The 14,147-nt window shown below is 47.5% G+C and overlaps 6 protein-coding genes across 6 annotated transcripts; 4 read left to right on the top strand and 2 right to left on the bottom strand.

Annotated features, from left to right (window-relative positions):
- Positions 1–1,251: 1,251 nt before the first annotated feature.
- N7481_011186 (putative lipase) lies at positions 1,252–2,586 on the bottom strand (the record flags this gene model as incomplete). Its single annotated transcript, XM_057270405.1, has 1 exon — positions 1,252–2,586. The coding sequence occupies one exon, from the start codon at positions 2,584–2,586 to the stop codon at positions 1,252–1,254; it is 1,335 nt and encodes a 444-aa protein (XP_057117579.1).
- Positions 2,587–4,522: 1,936 nt separating this feature from the next.
- sec53 (phosphomannomutase SEC53) lies at positions 4,523–5,610 on the top strand (the record flags this gene model as incomplete). Its single annotated transcript, XM_057270406.1, has 5 exons — positions 4,523–4,624; positions 4,685–4,747; positions 4,826–5,142; positions 5,205–5,279; positions 5,361–5,610. The coding sequence occupies 5 exons, from the start codon at positions 4,523–4,525 to the stop codon at positions 5,608–5,610; spliced, it is 807 nt and encodes a 268-aa protein (XP_057117580.1).
- Positions 5,611–5,945: 335 nt separating this feature from the next.
- N7481_011188 (CCDC90 family protein) lies at positions 5,946–6,962 on the top strand (the record flags this gene model as incomplete). Its single annotated transcript, XM_057270407.1, has 2 exons — positions 5,946–6,483; positions 6,562–6,962. 2 exons carry the CDS (start codon positions 5,946–5,948, stop codon positions 6,960–6,962), a joined length of 939 nt encoding a protein of 312 aa, XP_057117581.1.
- Positions 6,963–7,421: 459 nt separating this feature from the next.
- N7481_011189 (uncharacterized protein) lies at positions 7,422–9,719 on the top strand (the record flags this gene model as incomplete). Its single annotated transcript, XM_057270408.1, has 2 exons — positions 7,422–8,022; positions 8,104–9,719. The coding sequence occupies 2 exons, from the start codon at positions 7,422–7,424 to the stop codon at positions 9,717–9,719; spliced, it is 2,217 nt and encodes a 738-aa protein (XP_057117582.1).
- A 704-nt stretch (positions 9,720–10,423) lies between these two features.
- N7481_011190 (uncharacterized protein) lies at positions 10,424–11,185 on the top strand (the record flags this gene model as incomplete). The annotated part of the gene is made up of 3 exons (XM_057270409.1): positions 10,424–10,476; positions 10,536–10,638; positions 10,751–11,185. 3 exons carry the CDS (start codon positions 10,424–10,426, stop codon positions 11,183–11,185), a joined length of 591 nt encoding a protein of 196 aa, XP_057117583.1.
- A 632-nt stretch (positions 11,186–11,817) lies between these two features.
- N7481_011191 (uncharacterized protein) lies at positions 11,818–13,666 on the bottom strand (the record flags this gene model as incomplete). Its single annotated transcript, XM_057270410.1, has 2 exons — positions 11,818–12,277; positions 12,333–13,666. The coding sequence occupies 2 exons, from the start codon at positions 13,664–13,666 to the stop codon at positions 11,818–11,820; spliced, it is 1,794 nt and encodes a 597-aa protein (XP_057117584.1).
- Between the last annotated feature and the right edge of the window lie 481 nt (positions 13,667–14,147).

A 14,147-nucleotide genomic window follows, 5' to 3' on the forward strand; every position in this document is an offset into this window, starting at 1 on the left:
CGATAGATGATACTGAAGGCCCTGCAGAGCTTTCAAATACCACCTCGAAGCTTCTGTCTGTATTGCAATGTCTTGTGCCAAGAAGCCGTAGAAAAACGCCGAAGACGCACGGATGGAGTGTTTGACTACGTCGTGGGAAGGTGAGACGATGAGCTCAGCTATCTTATCGAGCCAAGTGGGAAATTTCTTCCCTGAAGAGGGTTCTTTGAAGGCAAATGACTCGATGAAATGGGACACGAACAGTTGGTCGAACATTTCAGCGCGGCTGGGCTGGTAAGTGGATGGTAGCAATGAGTGCACAAGTCTGTCATCGACACTCTGGTAGGGTATAGTCATAGCTTTCTGGCAAGAAGCGTTTCCTGGTATGCCACTCATCGAGTAGACTGCTTGCCGTTGGCTCGGTAAAGCGTGAATGAAAATAGCCCCCGTACGAGGACCAGGACACCGAAGTCTCTTTTTCACACATTGGAGACATTCTGGCATAGACTCATCACACTGTCGAACATTATCAGCCAGGAGCATAGAAATGTGGGCTTAGTATCTCACTTTCAGCCTGCGTTGGCGGCAAGTCGAGCATCCCTTGCTACGGCCCGGAACGTTGACCATGGCTTCATTCCAGGCATTCAAAAATTTGTGACACCGGAAGCCTATATTTTATTGAAAGCCCATTCTCCCGTCATACTCACTAGGACGTGAAGTGTTTAGTGATAAAGTTCACGGGTCCTCCTGTGCTCGGTCACCGCCACATGACATAATCTGCGTGAAAGACTGCTAGGCAGTTGCCTGGAAAATGAGGATCAACATTGTACTCGGACTAAAACTATTATGTTTTCTATTAAAAGAAAAGTTGATTTAAGTCTAGGTGACTTCGGGTTCAGACCAAAACAAAAGCGTACTAAGGGGGGATTTTTATAACTAGAATCTGAGGACCTAATAATAAGGCCAGCCAATACATAAACATCCAAGTACTCAAAGAGACTGGCAAGTTCCACCCTAGGCCTCCTATACCCGGATCCACGCCAACACCTTTAATATCTCAACTTGAAGCACTTGATCCATTGACCGATTGGACATTTACGTTAATCTTTCTGAAGGGATTGCCCCCTCTTCTTCAATTTGATTTTCTTATTCGGCCGTTTTCCTAGCTGCCATGACTAAGATCTGATACATCAACCTGCTAGGCTCTCGTTATAGTAGATATCCATGAGAGTCGACAAGTGAAAAGCAGAATTGACAGTATTGAACTTGTTCTCATCGTAGCTCCTGACTGGACGAGAAAGACATTTGGTTTTGATAGCCTGTTGCATCTTCGGACGATTCTTCGTCACAATGCCCATCGTCGCCTTCCTCGACCTCCTTGAAATGGCATTGCATCCACCCGAACGCTTTGACCATTCCCGGAAATAAAGCAGTTGTATGGTCTTTACCATCCAGAGGCCAATCCGAGACCTTTTCCACTTTACCTTCTGTTTTCCACCTGGCGATCAGCTTTTGGGTATCTTCAAGCGGGTAAGTAACCTCATCTTCTGTTCCATAAAAGAAAGCAAGAGGGTATCCCGGATTATTTTGCTCGGTAATATTTTGTCCCATGACGCCGATCGTATCCAGAATTCCGCTGAACTCGGTCAAAAAGTGGTCACCATGTTTGAACATTGCGGAGATATTTGCGAATTGCAGGCCTTGAGCAAGCGCCGGGCTGCCATAGGAGCACGATGTCAGCTCTAAGAGAAATCTTTTATCTTGATAGGAATCTGTTCGTAGATCTTCGCGCATCCATTCATTCATATTGGGATAAGCATTCATTATTCCCAGCATGGCCCAGACATTGAGCCCAGCCAGCGTTTCACCGTTGACATTGTGGTAGGTGCTGGTGATGTTCGTAGGCGCACCGCCAATCACGGCACCAATGATAGGCAGGCTCTCTGCGTACCATGCTTTCATTTCAGTGGCCCACTCGGTCGCTAGGGCGCCGCCGGAATATCCAACCATGATGACCTTTGCTTCTTCTTCGATTCCAGTATACTCCCTCGACTCCAAAGACAAAGCCGCCTTGATAGAATCCAAAGTCTGATAACCACTTTGCGGGCCAACAGCAAAGGCCGCATTGGAACCCTCATAGTCCGGAATGTTCAAAATCGGGCCAGCTATCAAATATGGTGTCAAGAATGCAAGATTGAGCCGATTCATAGTTTTACCCCAGCCTTCAGCCTGGTGTTGAAGCCCATACGAGGGGGCGCAATTGGTGTCCGGGGAATCATATGCACTCTGAAGCGAGATGACCCGCTTTTTATTTGGTCTAACCGGGACAATGACGGTGGTGACTGAAGCGTCTGGGTTTCCGTCCATATCTTTGGTAGAATATAGTAGTTGATACGCCTTAGCGTTGCTCTTTGTCCCGGTAATCACGTTGGCGACGATGACCTCACGTTTTCTTAGAACCTCTCCAGTTGAATTTTTCCAGGAATCATCATCAGGTGGTAGATAGAAAGGATCCTCAATGGGAACAAGAGGGGGATCTTTCTTAGCGGCGAATACCTGTTCGAACGCAAATGTTGAAATAAGAAGTGCGTGCAAGAGAAACTGCATTTTGTCTGAAGCAAAGCCTCTCGTGAAAACGTGATATCTGAAAAAAATTGCTGTGCTTTTCCAAATGAGATGTTAAGATAGAGCGTCGAGCCTAATGGTGTGTATTTATATTCCACGTCAAATTTTGCTTATTCCAAACTGGATGTCATGCTCTTTCCATTCCCAACCAGGTACAGCGATGTGAGGGGTGAAAGGTCACACATCTGCATGATCTGTGTGACATTGGCGAAGCTAAAAGCGAACTATCAGCTACGTGGCATTCAGAAGTAGTCAATGATGAGCTACTGGATGCATGTTTCATGGGGCAGTGTAACAAGTTCGCAGGGAAAATGATCTTGGTGCATAAGCTTGACCAACCTGGGGCGCATCAAATTCCAGCCCCACATGCAGCAATGGAGATCATTTATGCCATTATTAATCTTCGAGGTCGTACAGCATGCAGCACAGGGTGATAAATTATTTCACAATTTCTTCGAATGGGCTCTGATGAGGTGGAAAGGTAATAACCCCCAAAATCAAAATAGCCCTCGTGGGTATTCATGAGGTACTAAGCCAAGAAATGAAATTTGGTTTCAAGTTATTTTGGAAGAGCAAGTCAGTACCGAAGCTCAAGAATCAAGATGTGATTGAAGCACGGCTACAAGGTACCTCGCGCGAATCAGGGGGGTGAAGGACCAACATCCACGGACCACTGTGAGTGCATAAATTTGAGAAACCCCCCCCCTAACCTCGCAGACCTCACGCAGCCTACAATTGGATATCGGTATGTTTGAGAGCCTTGCTGTGGCAATTCCTAACCGTGTCAAAGCATCTACTGAAGCTGATGGCTGATATCCAGACTGCTAGGTCTATTAGGCAGTGCAATGCGGGGCTTTATGATGTATTGGATGAGGTTCGGGAAGGCTTATCGGCATGTTCAAAATTTGGGACGAAGGTCTGTCGACGACTTGGTTATTTTGACGGAAGATGAGTTTCCCCAATTATAATGCGTTAAATTTCGCAGCATACGGGCGCTGTATCCCCACTTGTCGGTTTCCATTGTCATTTTTGTTTAAGCTCCTAGCATACTTCTTTCCGGTAAGTAGATCGGATCCTGATGTATTCTCTAATATAGTGATTAACTATTATCTGCGAAAGATCGATCGTACTATTGCTGTCTGAATTATTATGTATGATCTACGACTACGTTGAAACTACCTAGGTAATCTGTATTGCAAAATATAGCGTTGCTTGAGTGATGGTGGGCGCACCATGCGCTCCTTTCCGGCAAAACCGCGGCTTGCTTCTGCTGGGATCCTCGAGGCAATTTTTGCTGAGGCGTCATAGTTCCGTCTTTCCCATATGCGAGCCACAGAGTGATAAAATGGCTACCTGAGTAGTCTTGTTCCAAATGAATCAACAGTACTATATCATCATTCCAATCGGATCCGGATAAATGGTAGTACTCACAAACTATTAGCAAAATCAGCTAACATCAGCTTTACTAGTCAAGAAACACCAGGGTAAGTTAATATTTAATATTCTCAGCAGATTCCTGCTATCACCTTGCTGGCTGGCTTGGTTATAGAGTTGGGGCTCTTCTGTGCACCATATTGTAGTAACTAGAACCTAGTGGGGGACTCACGATCAACGACATGTACCAACCAGAATTTCCATGTGAGATCTGTTCAATTAGTAGATCTCATTTCGTAAAGGGGTCCGCAAATATAAACATCCAGTCTAGTCAGTTTGATCCGACCAGGTGGCATTGTCTGGACCGCGGATAGTAGACTAGGAGAGTCCACTCAGTCCACTCAGTACCTTGCGAATCCCCCCCACTCCTTCACCGCTTGCGGCCAAATGCCCCTCATCGAGGTCTATATTTATCCCCGCTGTTCCTCTTGACTTTTTCCTTCTTTGATCTCAATTCACTTATTTCACCGTCGTACTATTCAACATGACTACCGCCGCTGGTGTTTATCCTCCATTGGAGAGCCGTCCCCTCAAGGACACCATCGTCCTGTTCGATGTCGACGAGACACTCACCAAGGCTCGGCGCGTATGTGTCTTCAAGCTCCCTATTCAAGCTTAAGGTCACTAATTTCTCCCTCGAATACAGACCGTCAAGCCTGAGATGCTCGAGCTCCTTTCCCGTCTTCGTCACAAGTGCGCCATTGGTTATGTTCGTCATTCCACCTCCTTCTCCACCTCCGCCTCCACTTTCCCCTCATCCTCTCACCTTTTCTAACACCCGAAACAGGTCGGCGGCTCCAACTTCGTCAAGCAACAGGAGCAATTGGGCTCTGCAACAACCGATGTCACCACCCTGTTCGACTTCTGCTTCCCCGAGAACGGCCTGGTCGCCTACCGCCTGGGCAAGCCGCTCGCTAGCAACAGCTTCATCCAATGGCTCGGAGAGGAGAAGTACCAGGAGCTGGCAGACTTCTGCCTCCGGTATATCTCCAACCTGAAGCTTCCCAAGAAGCGCGGTACCTTTGTTGAGTTCCGTAACGGCATGATCAACGTCAGCCCCATCGGCCGTAACGCTAGTGTGGAGGAGCGGAACGAGTACGAGGCGTATGTTGATCTCTCCAGATTGATTCATGAGAAGTGAGATACTGACTTATGACGTGAACCAGCTATGATTTAAAAAACAACATTCGCAAGGACTTTGTGGCTGCTCTCAAGAAAGAGTTCCCCGACTATGGTCTCACGTAAGTCTTAAGTCCGCGGCGAAATGTTGGCATTGATTGTGAATATGGACACAAAATTCTAACCCACCCTGATCATAACAGTTTCTCTATCGGCGGCCAAATCTCGTTCGATGTCTTCCCTGCCGGCTGGGACAAGACTTATTCCCTGCAGCACGTTGAGGCCGAGAAGGAGATCTCCGGCGCCGATTACAAGAACATCCACTTCTTCGGCGACAAGTGTTTCGTCGGAGGTAACGATCACGAGATTTATGAGGACCCCCGAACAATCGGCCACTCTGTTGCGGATCCCGACGACACTATGAAGCAGCTTAAGGAGATCTTCGATCTTTAGACAGATGCGGAGAACTAGGACTAAGATACACGAAAAGCGTGCAGTTGCAATAGCGTATGCATTGTGAGGGCCCGGCCCATTCGGGACGATATCTGCTCAGATTTTAATGGCGAATACTTGACACGAATCTAATTCTATGAATACGAACCATCCATGGACAGTCCAGTGTTAGTGTTTACGTATCTGTAGATGAGAGTTTCCCGGGAGTTTGCGGGGCCGCATCGGGCAACGTCGATCTTCCCGCATTTTAGTCATCCGATTTCTCTCTTCCTTGAATCTTGATCACATCCTTGGGGAATCTCATACAAGTTTCTTCCAATACACACATCGGCCATATGGCGCATCAGAAACACGTCGCGGAGGTGCCACGGAGCATCCTCCCTCGTCTTACCTGGAACAGTTCATCATCCCGGCCCTCAGTCACCTCCTCCCACCATGCCGTCCTAGCAACAAGACAACGGCAACAATATCTCCAAGGCTGGAGCCCTCTCAACCGTCAAATACACTCTCTAAGCACACCCTACCGATCCTCTCGGACCATCTCCACCTCCGTCCGCGGCCCTCACTCTTCCTCCACCGTTTCCCGATATACCTCCAGACTTCTTGCGAAACGCTCGTCCTCATCCGCAGAACCCCTCGGCAATCCCATCCGTCACAATGGCGTCTACGTCGCAACGTACCGACCTGCTCAGCGCGCTTTCCATGCGACCCCTGCCCGGCAGCGCGAACACCACTTCGATACTCTGAAATTTGTGAAGAGGCTGCAGGCCGAGGGATTCAGTGAGGAACAGGCAGTTGCCATGATGCGGGTGTTGAATGATATCATCCAAGAATCAATTCAAAATTTGACACGCACTATGGTTCTCCGGGAAGGTTAGTCGAAGCCGTTACAAATCCAACTTCCTATCCTTCTTTTTGTTACTGACGTCGTCACTCTTCGACTCTATACAGACTCAGAAAGATCAACCTATACCCAGAAAGTCGACTTCGCGAAACTGCGCTCCGAACTACTAAATGCCGATTCAACCGAGGCACAGCTCACACGCTCATCGCATGAGAAAATCGCCGCTGATCTGGCTAAGTTGAATTCCCGCCTGCGGGACGAGATCGGTCGAACACAGGCTTCGGTTCGGTTGGATTTGAATCTCGAAAAGGGTCGGATTCGCGAGGAAGCGAATGGTCAGGAGATGCGGATTAAGGAGACTGAAACTCGAATTGAGCAGGAGGTTGCTGGTTTGAGAGAGCGGGTTGAGGCTGTTAAGTTCTCTACTCTGCAATGGCTCATGTATGGATATCCTATTATCCTTGTTTCCTTCCCCAACAGTTGTATTCGCGGACTGATGCTGACTTGATTTCTTTAGGGGTGTCTGCACTGGTACTGCTGCTGTCATGCTTGGTGCCTGGCGCCTGTTTATGTAAAAACAAGAGAAGGGGAATTTGAATTCGCAGCGCATGGGTTTGGAGTGTTCTCTTTTATTGTCTATCATTGTCTATATACGAAGACGTTGGTCTCTCTGGTCTCATCTCTTTCTTTTCTATCTCTTTTGTACAAATAATCGCAGCTCATCTTGCTCCAAAGAGCGATGTGGAATAGACAATGCAAGTTCAAGATTTCTTGATGAAAGCAATATTCGAATATTTGATCTGTTCAAGTTGATCTCTGATCATCAGGTGGTCACTCGGGTCCCACTGAGGTCTCACTGACTTGTTTTTTTCAACACGCTCGCACCTGCAGCAGCGGCACATCACACTTTAGCCTCCGCACTAGCCCGACGACGGCGCCCCCAACATCACTTCACATCACCTTCACAATGCATCGGACTCCGCTAGCGTGGCCGCCCCTCCACTCTAATCTCGCTTGGCTCAAGGCTCTCGTCCCCATGGCGGATTATCGGATCCTATGGCTCATCGCCATTCTTCTCGTCTTTACCGCGGCCAGCATACTCCTCGTGTTTAGGGCAAGAAGGCGACCCAGAATCAGCAAGCCTCTGATCACAAACACTGTCGCAACGAGTCGATCGGATCTTCAAGAGGCTTATCCCTTATCTATAGAGAGTCCGACCGTGCCTGACAAGCAAACTACCGGACAAATTGATCAGGGACAACGCAAATCGGTTGAACCAGATTCCAAGCGTTACTCCAAGTTCGCCATGGGTGTCTTCTTGTTTTTACCATGCACTCTGCTGGTCCTCATTCATTTCCGACTTGTGACGGCCATTCAAGATCACTATCGATCACTCGAGAATCCTTTGCTGCAGTCAAAGGGCTCGTCGGGCCTACAGGAGGTCTTCCAAGTATACCAGCCGGTGTCACTCTCCCCCAAAGATGCCGGTGGAGAAGCCGGTAGCTGTGATTTGGAAGTCTTGCTTATGGACCATGTTTTCGGGTCCAGTTACGGGAAGCCTTTCGTCGGTGGGTAGATGCTACATGCCCAGTGTTCACTCCCATTGACCACTCCCGGCCCTATCTCTGATCTGATTGCTGGCTTTCTAGGCAATTACACGCCACCAGACTGTGATTTCGACACCGTCCGCATCAATTTCACGGTCACTTCTCGAGGAAAGCAGTACGACCGCCTAGCTCTCATGTACATCGGCGATGTGGAGGTGTTCCGGACTTCAACCGCCGAACCAACGACCGCCGGCATAGTGTGGACGTATATCAAAGAGATGTCGCAATACAACACCCTCTGGAAACAACCGCAAACGCTGATTTTCGATCTCGGAAACATCATGAATGATGTCTATACGGGATCGTTCAACGCTACCCTGACAGCTCATTTTTCCCTCCAAAATAACGAAAACAATGCGCGAGCTGCGGACCTTATCCTCCCCATTTCAGCCAGGAAATCCGCATCGAACTCAGCGAGCGCTTTTTCAGTCCCGGCTGATAATACAACAGTCAATCACAAGATTCCATCCAGCGCATCGCGAGCCGTCGTGTCGATATCCGCCTGCGGTCAATCCGAAGAAGAATTCTGGTGGTCTAATGTGTTCTCCGATGATACGACGAGTTTTGAAAACACCGTGGGCAAGCTTTATGGATACTCGCCTTTTCGGGAAGTTCAGCTCTATATTGATGGAGTACTAGCTGGTGTTGTTTGGCCCTTTCCTATTATTTTTACGGGAGGTGTGGCGCCGGGATTTTGGAGGCCGATTGTGGGTGCGGATGCCTTTGATCTGAGACAGAGTGAGATTGATATCTCGCCCTTTTTGCCTTTGCTCCGTGACGATCAGGGTCATTCTTTTGAAATTAGAGTGTCTGGTCTAAATGTTCTGTCGAATGGGACTGCTGTTCTTTCGGACATTGTGGGATCTTACTGGGTTGTTACGGGGAACATCTTTCTATACATGGACGGAGCAGATGAGTCCTCGTCCCCGAATCGAGCCTCTGAGTCTGAGGAGGTTGAAATTGAGGCGGTGCAGATTACAGCACCAGATCCAATCTTCACCATCACCCGAATATTAACAAAGAACGAAACCGGGGCCAACGATACATTGGAATATTCCGTCCTCGCGGAGAGAACATTTACAACCCGCTCATCGAAGTTTTCCTGGTCCCAGAAACTCACTTTCTCGAACAATGGCTTCTTCAACCAACAAGGCCGCAGCCAGGTCAACAAGCAACTCACGTCAGGAAAATCCACAATTACCGACCTCCAAAACGAGCAGTCAAACAAAACTACCTTCCGGTATCCAGTCCTAGTGAACACAACCTACGCAAACACAGACGACTCCATAACAATTGACGCATGGATGAAACGAGGCCTGGAAATCGATTCTTCCGGAAGTGCAGCACTATCAACGTACACACTTGCCTCGGGGTCTGGCCCATACCACCTCTACACCTCACAATCCGGAAAAGCGCGATACAAATCCACCAGCACCGGTTCCTCATCACTAGGAAATACAGCGGACGAATATCAAAGCACCGCCAATGGCGAGTCGTACTCCCGTTCCGTCAGAGCTGTTAATGGCGAAGTGGTTTATGATACTCACCCGGTCAACAAGGCTTCGTCGGTCCCGTTTCAGAGTCTGGGGTCGAGTTCTTTTGGGAGGGATAGTGTTAGGAGTATCCTTGGTCGAGGTCCGGGTGAGATCCGGAATTGAGTTTCAAATTAATAATGGTATGATGTTAGTATCCTAGACACTGCAAATGCAAGTGGGGGGTTGGGGTTGGAGTGCTTGTTTGTCATTTGATCGGTGAGAGGACGGTACAAAGGTGTAATGTACATGGAAGGCAAGAATCGCATGATAACTAGTTTCTTTGCGCTTGCTCTGTGAATTATCTCTTTTGAAAACCTCTTGGGAGGGTTCTTCTTTGTGAAACGCTTTTCTTTGCTTTACTTCATAAGGACTCTTATTTTTGTTCTCGTAGCCATGAGGCTTTTTCCTTGTGGCCTCGCTCAATGATTTCTGTATAAATACCCGGGGCTGACTTTGCGCACATAATGTTTTTTCTCTACAAATGAATATCGTTTTTATAAATATGGACACTAGAGATTGCCGAAGTGCAGTATTTGATACCTCAGCAAATCAGTGTATAAACGCAGAAAGATCCATTAATACTCCAGGGCTGTCCTGTAGCAGATGCCCCAGGGGCGCGGCATTACCACTACCTAGTTGCGAGTCCAATGTTCAAATTGAACTTTTGTCTGAGCTTGCAACTCTTTTTGTCCGTGACGCCAGGGCTTCAGGTCCTTTGTGCCTCTCTTCTTCATAATTACTATTCTTTCCTCAATTCTCTCTCACACACACCCTCACAGGCTACCTCTCTTCCTTTCTACCTCGCTCACATCGCAAGCTTCGTGAAAATGTCGTCTTCCGTCACCCCTCTCGATTATCCTTATCCTTTGGATCTCAGACAGTGAATATTCCATGACCTCCGAACCCCCAGAATATCAGATCAGTACTAATAATCAAAAGTCTTTTCCGCTGTGGTTGGCTTTCGGGCGTGACTGTGGAGTCCGCAGACCAAGAGTTCCGGGTTCACAGCCTACTCCTCTCGCTGCTCTCCGAAGTCTTTGCTGTAAGTTACAGAGAGCCAAAAATGGCCAGTGAATTTTTTCCGAATTTCTTAAAATCATCAAATGAGTTTACAAGTTGAGATTGGTATCGTACTGACTCGAGATATCCAATAGGAATCGGATGAGGATAATTTTCAACTCAAGGAAGATCACCCTCGAATTGTCGAAGTCGTGATGCGATTCATCTACCAAATGAACTATGATGATGTCGTTGAGAAAAGTGGCTTTTCGAAGGTCAAGTTCCACATAAAGCTCTATCTCATCGCAACCAAATATTGTATCGAGAAGTTGTGGATCTTTGTGGAGGATAACCTGAAAAGTATTATCCAAGAGGGCGTTCTGAAAGATGGCTTCTCGGATGCCATTGATGAGTATTACAATCGTGGATGTGACGATGACGGAGCTCATCGGCACTTGTTCGTGGAAGCTTCCGACTTGAATTTTCAAGGGCTGAAGGACAGAGATGATTTCCTAGATGTGGTACAAAGGACTCCAGATTTCGTTTTCGACCTCATCCTTGAGTTCCGAAAGCGTCTTCCTTGGGGTTGATGAGGAGGAGTACCGGTATGGGTATGGGTACAGCGCGGGGTTCGATGATGGCGCGTGATTGAAAAAGAAAGAAGAGAAAACATCCTAAAGTGTGTGGAGGAAGCACCGGGCCTTGTCTTTCAAATTTTCCTTTTTTACACTAGCAAACTAGGATGGGGACGTTCTCCAGCGAACGAGAGCGTGGGGGTGATCTCTTAAATATTCTTTATAGAATATTTCTCATTGCATCAATGCAAAGGCCATCTTCGTACATAGTCAAGTTACAAGTCATGGCAGGTGATAGATTCATCTTTTATGTTCCCCAGCAGCGTCTTCTCATATAAACCGGCGGGCCTCCCCGAAGAGCGGTACTATATGACCGGAGTAAAAATCACAGCGTAAATACTACTAGCGTTTCTGTTTATAATAGACAGGCAGTTATGCTTCCAGTTCACCCTTGTCGCATAGTTCAGATACTTATATTAGTACAAGTAAAATACTAGTGTGAGGATCTATTCGACTAGAGAAGAGGCCAACGAGATTTTCTAATTAATATTTCGTGATGCAACTGCCCTCAATGGAAACGTTATGATAGACCACGGCAAAAATTTGAAAGAAACCAAGATTTGAGAGAATCAATTCATTCAATATGACTAGCTTTCGTCCTCCGAGTCTTTTATTTCGAAGGATGTCATACGCCTTATAGGACGTGAGAGCTTCACCCAAAGTTCATTATCCGAGTCATCATCATCAATATACAAGTAGCCAGTATCCGCGCTGCCATGGTAGACTCCGCTGTATTCACGGCATTCATCTTTAATCTTCTGCGCAGTTTCAGTTGGCAGCCACATGTATCTCTCCACAATACCCGCTTGGACCGGCAGGCCCCCATATATACCAGGAGCGTCCCATTCGCCCCTGGGATGCTCTCCCCACGGGACACACATATCAGAGAAGTTGATAGAAGAATGAGCTTGAGTATCTCTGGGCTCCAAATCAGGCTGTAAACTTGCTTCCACGGTGGTATCATAAGGACCGAACTCTGAGATTTCTCTGCTTCCAATGGAACGCTCCCTGACAAATTCCTCTAGATATTTGAGGTAGAATGGGTTTCTGCTCTGTTTAGCAGCCTCAAAGTAGGACTCGCGTGGAGGGGGGGTTCAACGACCTGAAAAGCGAGCGGTAGTCACAAAGTATGGAGGTGATCGCAATTTGGTGTCTCATGGACGGACACTTGCCAGCCAGCTCACGCAGAGTGTTCTCATCAGGCCTTACCGGCCACCAGATAAGCCAAGGGAGGCAGTCAGAGCCATCTTCAATGTCAGAGATATCATTATTCATTATTTTGCGAGCATTTATCGCGGTGCGAATCTCTCGACATTCGCGCTCATTGCCTTCGCTGAGCAATTTACCCGGGAGAAAAATTCTCCCGGGATTAGAGTCCAACTGATAGGCCCACCATCTGGCAAAACTTGTATGGTGATAAATCCCACGAAGAATACAATTGTATTCAGTTTCTGTTCTGAGCCTACGTGGGTGCATCAGACGAGCGTATCTATCCACATTACCCTCCCATGCAGCCATTTGCGTTGGAAGGCGCTTGTCAATAAGTGGAAGATCGGGCAAAAGAGGCATCCATAAATGCTCGGACTCTCCTGGGCCTAGTTTTGCACCTGGGCCTAGTTTTGCACCTGGGCCGAGTATAGCATCGTGATCTACTATGCTGATTTTTTCTTTCAGCCCAATAAATCCATCTTCCTCAATGTCAATATCATCTGCAGTCGTATCTGGCAAATTTTTCGGAGGAAGAACACGCTGGCGCAAAGCCCGTCGGGGCTTCATGTTGCCATTCAGAAACGCGGGTGTTTGTGGACTTTCAAGATTAACAGATCGAGTGAAGTCATCCATGACGGCCCATCTTTGAGGAGTAGACATAATGATTTTATAGATATCGGCATCTTCGTCAACATTGCGGGCTTCTTCGGCTATAGATACATCCGGCAGAAGATCCAATTCTTTATAAAGATCCGTATAATAAGCAGCAGCACATGCTCGGCCGACTTGATACCGCATGGACGGATATTGACGGGCAACCTCACGGTAGGTTTCTTCCGATGCAGGTTCTGGATACCAAATGCAGTACGGCTGGGAGGCAGGATTTTGCATATCGGGGATAATATCACTCATTATCAGGCGAGCATTACGGGCGCGCGAAAATTGATGAGCCTGGCTATCGTCGCCGGAGCATAGCTCGCTGATTTCCGGGCTTGTTGCAAATTGGAGTGAAACACGGATCCCGCGGATGACTGCTCTGCGATGCCAAAATGAGCTTAAATCGGATGGGACCTTTTCCCCCTTTATTGCCGCGATGCATTGATCGAGGTCGTATTTAGCGGGTTGTTTCTTGCCCTTGTCTGACCTATTAGATTTGCCGGAAGTGTCGGCTGGTAGCTCCGTGGGAGAAATTACAGAGCCTTCCCCTGTAACCTCGGGAGCTGCCATGAGGATAATAGCGCAGGGGCGTGGTGCTGACAATTGCCGGAAGGAGGTTGAAAGAAGGATGGGAAGAAGACAGATTCTCAAAAGGCGGGACGTGCTTGTTCCCAGCTTCTGAGAAACTTATAGATTTTTTTCGGCCCCCAATTCCCTGCACGCGCTGTACCTTAAACTTACAAACTAGCACCAAGTGGGCTGTATGTAGTATTCAAGGATTATTCTAGCGTGTCGCGCTAATTCTCATTCGATATCACTAAGATAGCCTCGAAGTTTCCACTGAGGTACTTCTTGCCTCCTACCAATGAAAAAGGGAAGTACCCATTAGGTTCAGATGATGAAAAATTCACAGCGCTAGATGAAAAGTGGCTTTAAGTCTTCGCTGATGTTGATTCTGTCGTAGAATTCTATTTTACATCTTTCGTGCGAAGGGGAAGTATGAGTTTTTACTTGTTGGCATCTTGGATCTGGCTATATCGAAGCGTTTGAA

The sequence above is a fragment of the Penicillium waksmanii genome (assembly GCF_028829765.1).
Source record: "Penicillium waksmanii strain IBT 27052 chromosome Unknown utg000009l:1.0-4314994.0:1.0-4318279.0, whole genome shotgun sequence".
NCBI lineage: Eukaryota > Fungi > Ascomycota > Eurotiomycetes > Eurotiales > Aspergillaceae > Penicillium > Penicillium waksmanii.